Here is a 10,941-nt window from a genome sequence, read left to right on the forward strand (position 1 = left end):
CGGCCCGGCGCGCCACAATGGGACTGCTGGCAACGGCGTCCGCGGGCCAGTCTGCAGGCCGGGTCTGGGTCTCGGGCGGCTCTCGGGTGGGGAGGGGGGGCTGGCTGGCTGTGTTGAAGGCTGGGGCACGTGCTCAGGAACCTCAAGGCCACATGCAAGCCCACCTCCCCACCGCTGCCGGGCAGCCCCACTGGGCGCACCAGAGCCATCTCTCTGGGCGCGGCGCCGCTGACTGGCAAAGGTCAGCGAGAGGACAGCACCGACGTCCCATTTCTCCCTCGCGGCTAATGCCTGCTGACACCAGCCACCCTGCCGGGGCCAGCCAGGGCAGGGCCTGGTGGGGCGGTGACTCGGCCCCTGGCTGACACGGAGGGTTTCTCCTGGAGTTTCCCGACAGCTGCTCTGGCTGCTGGGAACACCCGAGGGTGGGGTGGGGGGGCTTCTACACCCACTAAGGCCCCTGGGACCAGTCAAGCCCATCGCTGGGGGGTCCGACTAGGCACTGGCATCTTTTAGGGTTCCCGAATGACATCTAACATGCAGCCGAGTGACAAAAGCCAAGTGCGTGTTCTTTAGGAATTAGGGGGAGCCAGGGGAGGAGGGCGGTGAAAGCCGCCACCCGCGGCCGGGGGCCTGGTTCTCACGTTGGCAGCTGCAGGCCATTTGGTGCCAGACAGAGCACATGAGAAAGGCAGGTGACCCCAGTGGTTTGACCAAGAGGGAGAGTACCCTGTCCAGCGCCTCCAGGCCACCCGCTCCTCACCCCAACACTGACTGAGCGCCTGCTACCTGCCAGGGAGACCGACACGGCCCTGAAGACAGTGAGTGGCTGGCAGAGAGGCAGGACAGCCAACCCAGGACACTCGGGTCCAGGACAGGCAGCCCTGCCCCGGGCAAACCCCACCCCCGGGGACCGGAGCCCGGCGCTGTCCTCTCGCGCCAAACCTGTCACCGACTCCCGCGCACGGCGACCGCCTGGCGGAGGCAGGTAATTCCATCAGGGCTCTCACTGTGGCCCTCCACTAGGGCAGGCTGGCCAGGTGGGGGCAGAGCCGTGCCCCCGGGCCGCCCTGCCCCCCACCACCCCGGGGCTCAATCCCGAGACCTGCCCCAGCGTGTGAGGATGGGCCCCCGGCAGGAGACCTGACCACAGGTGTGGCCCACCAGAGGCAGGGTGAGCGGAGCGGGCAGCCTCTGTTTTGGCCGTGGCTCTGCCGTCGTAGGAGCGCCGAGTCCGAGAATAGCTGGGGTCTCTGAGGCCCCCGGCACAGCCCGTGGAGCCTCCCGTGCTTACAGGTGGGAACATGAGGACAGGGAGAGGCAGGGACCTCGCATAAGGTCAGGTCGCCAGTGGACAGAAGCTGCTGGCTCTGTCTGTGTGGAACCATCCACAGGAGGGTGCTGGGTGACCTAAAGGCACCCCAAAACCCCAGATGTGGGGAACACGCCGGCCGAGGTAGCCGCTCTCGGGCCCAGCAGATGATGTGTACTCATGAAGTTGGGGAGCAGGAGAACAGGAGGGGCCGGGCTGTTTAGAAGATCCAACTTCAGGTGAAGCCGGAACGGAAAACTCTGGTTCCCCCTAGAAAAGCCCATCAGAAGAGGTCACAGCAGCCCTGGCTGGCGTAGCTCAGTGGCTTGAGCTCGGGCTGTGAACCAAAGCATCGCAGGTTCGATTCCCAGTCAGGGCACATACCACGGCCCCCAGCAACCACACATCGATGTTTCTCTCTCTCTCTCTCTCTCCCTCCCTTCCCTCTCAAAATAAATAAAACCTTTTAAAAAAATAAGCTGCATAATCCTTAAAAAAAAAAAAAAAAGAGGCCACAGCAGGTGGGCAAAAAGGTGAAGTGATTAAGAAGTCCAAATTGCGAGCTATAAAAATAGTCACGGGGATGTAAAGAACAGCACAGGGAATACGGCCAATGGTGTAATGAATACGTTTGGTGCCAGATGGGCCCTCGGCTTACTGGGCGCACCACTCCGTAAGGCAGATAAACATCTAATTATCATGTTGTACACCTGAAACTAAGATAACACGGTAGACCCACTATAATTGAGAAATAAATTTTAAAATAATAATTTAGCCCTGGCTGGTGTTGCTCAGCGGATTGAGCACACTGGCCTGAGAACCAAAAGGTCACCAGTTCGATTCCCAGTCGGGGCACACGCCTGGGTTGCGGGCCAGGTCCCCAGTGGGAGGCGTGTGGGAGGGAACTGATCATTGTTTCTCTCCCTCTCTTTCTCCCTCCCTTCCCCTCTCTCTCCAAAAGTAAATAAATGAATCTTTTAAAAAGTAAAATAAAAATAAAAGAATCATTTTAAAAATTGTTTTATACTAAGGAAAAAAAAAGCCACCCCCAAAGTGCCCACAGCTGGAAGGGCCCAACCCAGGGACTGCAGGGGGAGACCCTGCAGGTGCGGCGGGAGGAGCTGCCCAGACCCCACCTGCCCGGGCCCGCCCACGCCCCGCCAGCTGTGCCAGGCTCGTGGCTGCTGCGCGCCTGGGCTCCCGCCGTTCCTCCTGCCACGCCCGGCCTCTCCCTGCCCTCCTCTGCTTGCACTAACCTGCTCCGCCTTCGCGGCCCCTGCCAGGTCCCCTCCAGCCACCCCTCCCCTGACCTCCCAGCACCCTGGAGAGGCTGAGAGGCAAACCAGGGCCCGCTTCAGAGAGTAAAAGGCGTGTAGCAAACCGTCACCCAGGAGGAGAGCACGAGAGCGCCACCCAGACAGCGCGGGCTCCAGGGTCCCGTGGACGTGGATGGGAGCTCCTGGCCCCGCCCCGGCCCCACCGACCTGGGGGGACCTGCCTAACTGCCCTGAGCCTTCTCAGCCCCAGGGGGTTGGGGTGGGGCCCAGCAGGGCTCTTCCCCGTGGTGGGCAGCCAGTGCCCCGAAACGCCAGGCCAGGCACACTTGGTCCCACCACGCAAAAGACGTGTTTGGGAGTTTCCCTTCCGCCGAGGCTGGTGGTCAAGCTCAGAGACAGACAGAGGCGCGGGACTGAGGGCCCGGGCGGGGCTCCAGCACCACGTGGCCCGGCCTGGGGTGTGCTCCCCGCTCCCAGTCCCCGCGGAGGGCCTGCAGGGCCCTGCCCGGCGCCCCCGCCCCTCTGGGACACGCACGCGGTCACAGGCGCCCGGGCCGAGTGCTCTTGCCCACAGCTCTTCCCGAGTGAGTGAGGTGGCCCTTCAGGAAACACGCTCAGACTCCAAGACGCGGCCGCCTGGCCACGGAGGAGGGGAAGCCCGCCTTTGAAGTCAGGAAGCAACAAAGGACACACGGCCACGGCCTCCGGCAGACAGGGAAGCAGGAAGGAGGAAGGGGAACACCCTCCCGCCTCGCCCGCCCGCCTGCTGGGCCTCCGAGTCTGTGAGATCGAGCCGGCACTACGCACCTCTGGGTGCACCTCTCCTCGGGGTGAGCCCGGGGAGCTTACAGGAAAATCCCGAAAACCCCTCGTCTTGCCGCCCTGCACCCCACCCCCCACCCCCCGAGAGTGGAGACTGGTGGAGACTGGTTCAGGAGCAGGCTCCATCACCGGGGGGACCCGGCGCCAGAGCTGCCCCAAACCCTCTGCCCACCCGCCCCTGCCGACCTGTGGATGTGGGGGACAGTGGCGATCTGTGACAATGACGGGCTCTGGGTGCTTGCTAGGAGGGGAACCATTCCCGACTTTCCACCATCGAGGGGCCCTTAGCAGACAAGCATGTTCCTCTGTGGCCGAGGCTTTGGGCAGCGCCCCCGCACCCCGGCGCCCCCTCGTCACGCTCCAGGGAGATGAGAACTACCCACATCCCAGCTGCGAAGTCTCTGAGTGGTCCCTGCACGGACCCCAGGTGGCAGGTGTGGTTGCAAACTGGCTGTGGCGATGACATTTCTGTCACCAGATGGAGTAAGGCTGTAGAAAGCGCATCCATCACCTGCAGCGCTGGCCCACCTGAGCCTGGCAGCTGAGGGCTGCCAGAGGTCAGAGGTCAGAGGTCACAGGGAGGCAGACAGGGGCCGGGCTTTGGGGCAGACTGGCCAGGTCTGCGAGCCTGCAGAAGTTCTCTCTCGTGGCCACTGTCACTGCTACAGCTCTCAGAGAGGCCCCAAACTTCCTCCCCTGGCATCCCCTGCCCAGCCAACACCAGGACACACACCAGATGAGTGCTCCTGTGCCACCGCTCCCCGAGCCAGGCTCCACAGATCAGTGTGTGGGGCACGCAGAAGTCGGACAGAGGAACCACTCAATTAACCGCCTGCTACTGTCTCCCTCCCTGCTGCAAGGGCAAATTCTCCTGGCCACACAGCCCGCCCTCCCGCCCCACGACGGGAGCCAGTAGTGTCTGCTTGCAGAACTGATCTCTACTCCCCTCACACTGCGTTCAGCGATGCCCTTTCCCAGGTGCCCAAGCTGGTGCTTGTACACCACCCCTGACGGGGAGCTCCCCACCTCCACAGGCAACACGGTCGGCCGGGTCCACACTTGTCTGTGGGTGCTGCCATCTGAACCCCTGGAACTCAGCCTGTGCCCTTGGGGTGCACACAGCGCTCACGTCCTGGGGCTGACAGCGCCACCCCCCACACCCTGGCAGCGGCTCCCGGGCCCGAGGCTTCCCTTCTCCGGGCTCAGCGTTCCGGTTCTTTCTGCTCACGTGACAGGGCTCCCTGGCAGACCTCGGCTGCCTGGCCCTGCTAGGGCGCCCTCGCCCTGCCCTCCCTCCCAACAAGGGCTCACTGGGCCCTGACGCGCAGTGGGCACAAGAGTCCCAGGCTCACCCTGGCAAGCAAGTCTGCAGGGGTCCGGGTGGCGGTGGAGGTCACTGAACCTGCCCCTTGGGGCCCCGCTCTAGCACCCGAGTATGATCATCGATCCTCCGGACACAGATCAGGAAGCTGGGGATTGGAAGTTCCGGGGGCTGCCCATGTTCACGCAGCAGGGGGCAAGGCCAGAACTCCCCCAGGCCTCTCCGACCCAGAGCCGGAGCCGGAGCCCTGACCAGCGGGTGGCACTGCCCCTCAGCACCCCTGGCACCCAGTGCTGCGGCTGAGAGGAGGGGGGTCAGCGTGTCGGGAGACATCTGCACTGCAAGGTCTGCACACACCCGCTCCACTGTGTCTCCCCTCACCCCCAAGGCCACCTAGCAGCTGCCCACTTTGCAGATGAGAGGGCGGAGGCCCACGGAGGTGCCAGAACTGGCCTCGGGTCCCGGCTTCCGATGTTCTGTGCTCGCTGACAACAAGCGCGGCACGGAAAGTCCCCGGGGAAACACAGAGGGTTTCCTTGCCAGTCGTGCTGCTCCAGGGCCAGCATTAAACCATGACTGTGCCCTGCAGGCTCAGAGGCCAGGCCCCAGGGGACGGGCCTGGTGGGGCCCCCCGGCCGAGGGCAGCAGCCCCGGCGGAGTCCGGTGAGAGAATGAGAGCCCCTGCGAGCGCCCTGGAGCATGCGCCACGGAGCATGCGCCACACCTGCCTTCTCCGCGTCTCACCTGTGCAGGCTCAAGGGCGGAGACCGGGATAGGGCTCAGGGTCCCACTGCTGCAGAAGGGGTGCCACACCTCTGCCCCACGTATCCCACCCCTGGGGCTCCCTCCCCACCGGCTCTGTGTCCACCTACAGGTCCTGGGCCCTGCCGAGGACCAAGCTCCGGGGAGGCCTTCCGTCGCAGGCAGGCCTCCCGTGGGGGCGCCTGCAGCCCCACCCGGCTGCACCGTCCCAGCCCAGAAGGCAGCAGCCGCCAGGCAGGTGGCTAACTCCGACACAGCAGACCCAAGAGCGACCCCAGACCCCACCAGCAGCAGACCAGCGGGACCCAGATCAAGGCACGGCACCCCTCCCCTAGCCTCCGTCTGCCCATCTATGGCATGGGGCCATATGGGCGCTCTGAACAGACCGGAACGGAGCGGGGGCCGGGAAGCTCTCTGTGGTGCGCTGTGACATGTCGGCCACACACTGCCCCCCCCCCCCGGGGCTACCTGCCCGTGAGTCCTCTTGTGCAAGGCCAGCACCCCAAGACTGTGGATGGATGGATGCTCGGGATCAGGTTGGGGAGGGAGGGAAAAGGCTTATCTAACCCACCCATTGTCTTCACTGACCTTTGCTCCCGGGCCACACTGGGTTCAGGAAATGCCTCCGTGTTCGCCGGGCCTGCCCAGGAGGCCCTGAGCTGGGTGGCCCGCCATGAAAACCTATTCAGGGCCAGCACGATCTGTCTTCTTGAAGGCTCCAACCACCCCTGCTCCACCCTCCCTTTAAACCAACAAGAAAACACAAGCCAGAGAACAAACCCATCTTATTATGAGCGGCTCAAATTTTTAATCCAAACTTTTAAAAGTAAACAGGGCCGTACAAAGGCTTGCCGGAGGTCCTGGGGTCCCCAGGTTAGCTAAAGGGGAGTGTCCCCGGTGGTGGGGGAAGGGCACAGGGCTGACTCGCCTGGGGACGAGCTGGGGGATGGGGGTGGGGCGGTTCGGGTAGGTGGGGCACGGAGGATGGGGGAAGGGCAAGCGGGGACTGCTGGAAATGCTTTTGTCTGGAAACTGCAGCCATTCAAGGGGGCAAACCTGGCTTTCTGGTGTTTGGGGTTCACCTGCCTCAGCTGCCCCCCGGGTCACCGGGAAGAGCGCTGCAATCCAGATTTTAACTGGCCCTCGGCCGAAACCGAGGGGGGGGGAGGGCTATTTGCACTCGCATTCTGAGGCCTGCAGCAGCCCTGCCCAGGACTAGATGGGCCACCTCCCACCACAGCCTCCTGGGCCTCCCGGGGCCCCCAGCCAGCCGCAGGTACCCCACGGCTCCCAAGGGAGGACCCCTGGGTCCCCGTTCCCCAGGCTCGTTGGCGGGTGCAGCCAGACCTGGGCCCAGACATTCAGATGAGCTGACCGTCTACGCAGCAAACAGCCGTAAAGAAGAACACTGAAGCCGGCTTGGCCAGCCCCCAGAAGGGTCCCTACTGGTTTTTCACGAGGAGCCTCGGAAAAAATGTTCACGACCAGGACTCTGACAACTGCTGAGACCTACTGTGTGCAGACCCCAGCCTCCCTCGCCCCCCGAGGATACAGGGGGCACTCTGGGCTTACCCGCACGGGAGAGCAGAGAGGCTCAGGCAAGTGAAGTCACTCGCAGAGAGAAGAGGAGGAGCGGGATTGGTTCAAATCCCAGATGGCCTGACCCCTCGGGGGAAGGGGTTATCAACCATCTGCTCCGCGGTCACCGATAAGGAAGTGACACTTCCCAGGATGGGAGAAGGAGGGCAAGCCCGGATCAGGAACCGAGACTAGGGAATCACCCCTGTCTGCTGATTAACAGGATCAGCCAGCAGGACTAGAGGCCAGAGAGGCAAGCCAGCCCACCGCCAGGGCAGGGGGGGGACCCCGCCGGTGGCCCCGTCCCCGGTCACGCGCAGACCCCTGTGCCTCCACGTGCTTGTCTGCAAAGTGGGGATAATGCTACCTCCCCCAGGGCTCCTGGGAGGACGAGCTGAGACCAGGTCCACAAGGCACCAGCCCTGTGTCTGACTCCGTTTTCCCCACCACCGGGCCGGGGCTCACGGGTCCCACCTCCAGCCTCGCCCTTCACGCGGCTTCAACTACAGGTCCGAGGACAGAAAAGGCCATTTGCAAGAAAGGGGCCTTGCTCCAGTGTCTGGGCCTCCTATCCACGTGGGGAGAACATCTCAGGTCTATACCAGTCCTCCGCTGCTGCCTCCCTGGCCACTACAGGAGAACTTCCCTGCAAATACGCTGAGACACTCAAGCCCTCCCGTGTCCCGCAGAGAACTACTCTCGCCAAGTGTCCTCAATGATGCAGCTGAAAACGAGCAACATTTCATTTCCCAGCCACAGGGCTGCAGCAGTCCCCTCCTTCATGCTGCAGTTGGGGAAATTAAAGCCCAGAAATCTGACCCTCCCAAGCCCACACCCCCACCCCCCCCCAGAAGGCTAGGCCAGAAAGGCTGGGACTGGGGCTCCTCACTCCCCAAACCCTGAAACCCCAACAAATGAAACCACCTCACTCTCCGCTACTGCCATTGGCCTTAAGGAGCCTGTGGTGGGAGGTGGGGTTGGATACAGAGTTACCAAAAGTAACCTGAGTTGTAGACGTAGATTGCTAATCGGTAACAAAATATCCCTCTCAACCCAGTCCTGCCCTGAACTCGCAGGCTGGGAAGGTAAATAAAGGAAAAACTGGGCTACACTAACTTGTACCCCACCTCCTGGGTCCAGTCCGCACCCCAGCCCCCACCCCAAGCACCTGCAGAGGCCACTTGGCCATCGAAGCAAAGACAGAGCGTCCTTCCCCTGCTCAGGCTGTCACTCTGGGGAAGAATCGTCACTTAAGGCCTAATACGTGTTCCCTGAACCAGGAGAGCCTTGAGCAGAACCGGAAAGAGCTGTTCAATCCCCACCTTCAGGCAAACTGTTCGGGTAGCAGCAACTGCCACCAGACCCGGGAGCCGAGCCACCAAAAATGTGGAAGAACAGGGAGCAGTGCCGCGGTTCGGCTCTGCAGACCAGGCCGGGGGCTCCCTGCCCTGGGCATGGAAGACAGGAGCTGAGCTTTGCCGAGTTCAAAGGTCCTGCCACCCACACCCTGGCCACCCACCACTGTGGCACTTCCTGTACGGCAACCAACAGTTTACAAATCCTTTCAGAAGCTCCCTCTCCGCCTCAAGTCCCCAAGGCAGGGCTCACGGGCTCCATTCTACAGATAAGGAAACTGAGGCACAGGGGGGACACAAAGCCAGACCCATGCATGACCCTCTGGAAGGTCTTAGTAGAAGCTCCGCTGAGGAAGGTCTCTCCTCCCTGGGAAGTGCAGAGCTAGGAAGGATCCAGGAAGGCTCTGAGCCTGGGTCCTCGGGCCCAGCTGTCTCGGGGTCTCAGCCCGGCTGCTGCCGGTGCCTCTTCCCAGCCCACAGGCAGCCGCGGGAGGCCCAGACACATCCCCAGCCCCAGCTCACACGCGGGTGCAGCTCTGGTTTGGGCAGCCTGTTGCTGCCAACAAGAGGGAAAATTCACTTGCTGCTAGGAAGGCCATTCATTTTTTTTAACACAAGCTTCCTGCTGGCCCATAAGGATTTCCAGGCAGAGAGGAGGCGCCCCCAAGCCAGCAGAGTGTGCAGGGGCGGACACCGACACTGATACGCCCGCAGGAGAGAAACTTTCCTGGGGTCTGGCTGTCCCGCCCGGCTGCCGAGGAGAGGCTGGGCAGGGACCCCTCTCGATCACTTTAGGTGGCCAGAAAAACACCCCCTAAAGCCCTACCGCGGGCGGGCGGGCGCGAGATATCCCAGCCCTGGGCCTGGATGCCAGGCGAAGGAGAGGTCTGGAGTGGGGGAAGGGGCTGTGACCCGCGCTGTCCCGCCGGTGCTGTCCTTACCGTGCAGGCCATTGGGGATGCTTCGGTGGTGCGGTGGCGCCGACAGGTCATCCAGGGACCTGCGCGTGGCTACGGGTTTGCCGTCGGGGACCTTGTGCGGCCCCGGGGGCAGCAGCGGGGGCGGGACGTGGTGGTGGTGGTCCGGGCTGCCGCCGCTGCCCGCGCTCGACGTGCTGCTGCCGTCGCCCACGTCGCGGGCCCCCGTGCCCGCCGCGCCGCCCGCCAGCGGCCCGCTCAGGCTGGCCTGGCTGTCGATGGAGCTGCGGGAGCCCGCGCCGCCGCTTCCGCCCGCGCCGCCCGCGCCCCCCGCCAGCGCCGCGCGCTCCTCGTCCAGCAGCAGCACCAGCTCCTTGAGCTCCAGGTTCTCGCGCAGCAGGGCCTCCTGGCGCGCCTCGAGCTCGCGCAGCTTCTGCTGCGAGCGGGCCACCTCGTGCCACACGGCGCCAGCCGCGTGGCGCCCGAAGCGCTGCCACTCGCGCGCCAGCTTGCGCCCCTTCTGCCGGTCGTCGTCGAGGAAGCAGCAGAGCTCACGCAGCTCCTGGTTGTCGTCCTGCAGCCGCTGGTTCACGTCCTTGAGGCCGCGGATCTCCAGCAGGTGCTGCTGCAGCCGCCGGTTCACGTCGCGCATCAGGCCGCCGTGCTCCAGCATGAGGCCCACCTTCTCGCCCTCCGCGCGCCGCAGCCGCCGCGCCAGCTCCTCCTTGCTCCAGCGCAGAAGCTCCTCGTCCGGCACCTGGCTCAGCTCCTCCGACGCCGCCGCCGCCGCCGCCGCCGCAGGGGGCTTCGCCATGGCTGGGCCGTCACCGCGGCATCGCCCGCGCCCTCGCCCGGCCGGCGCTCCCCGCGCCGGGGCTGCGCTGGGCCGGTCCGCGCGCGGGCGGGGGGCAGGCGGGGGCGCGTGCGGCCCGCCCCACGCCGCCTCTCGAGTCCTCACGCAGCGCCCGCCCGGGCCCTCGGGACCCCGCGCGTCTCGGGTATCAGCGAGCGAGCGCGGATCGCTGCTCTGTCGGCGGCCGCCGTGCCGGGTGCTCTCCGGGCTCGGGCGAAGCAGGCGGAGGCCCGCCCCCGGCCCAGCTCCGGGGAGCCCCGGCCGCCCCGCCCACTCCGGGCGGGGAGGAGGCGGGGCCCCGCGGCCCGGCCCCGCCTCCGAGGGAGCGAGGGGACGGGCAGAGGCGCGGCCGAGCCCGGAGGTCCCCCATCGCTGTGCGCTCGCCCGCCCGGCGCCCCGACAGAGGCGCGTTGGAGCCGTGGTCCCGCCCTCCAGCCGGTCCGATTGGGCCTCGCCGGGGGTGTGTGGGAGGGGCGGGGCTCGCGAGGGGGACGCTGCGGAAATGGTACAGTCCGCCCACTGGGCTTCGAACACTCCCTCCTCCCTCTGGCGGTTCAAGTTTCTGCGCCGGAGGACGCGGCCTGGGCCAATCCCAGGGCTACAGGGCGCTTTTAAAATGCAGGTACAGTGCGGGGAGGGCGACGGTGGGAAAGGTAGGGCCGGGCTTCCCTTAAAGGGGACGCGCTGAAATGCGCTCCGAACCCCTTCTCCCGCCAGCGTCCCCGGCCCGCCCGCCCGCCCTCG

At 64.9% G+C, this 10,941-nt stretch overlaps 1 protein-coding gene across 4 annotated transcripts in view; it reads right to left on the reverse strand.

Annotated features, from left to right (window-relative positions):
• The window catches only part of CCDC85C (coiled-coil domain containing 85C), a 65,861-nt gene extending 55,406 nt beyond the window's left edge, over positions 1-10,455 (reverse strand). For 2 of the 4 annotated variants that reach the window (XM_045822050.1, XM_045822049.1), the window contains exon 1: positions 9,369-10,455. In XM_045822050.1, coding sequence (XP_045678006.1) covers positions 9,369-10,158 — 790 coding nt within the window. In that variant the 5' untranslated portion in view covers positions 10,159-10,455. The remainder of the gene's footprint in view (positions 1-9,368) is intronic. The other 2 variants (XM_045822052.1, XM_045822051.1) reach the window with 2 other exon arrangements.
• Between the last annotated feature and the right edge of the window lie 486 nt (positions 10,456-10,941).

This window comes from Phyllostomus hastatus, unplaced genomic scaffold (genome assembly GCF_019186645.2).
Source record: "Phyllostomus hastatus isolate PE091 unplaced genomic scaffold, TTU_PhHast_1.1 phas_scaffold_501, whole genome shotgun sequence".
Lineage (NCBI taxonomy): Eukaryota > Metazoa > Chordata > Mammalia > Chiroptera > Phyllostomidae > Phyllostomus > Phyllostomus hastatus.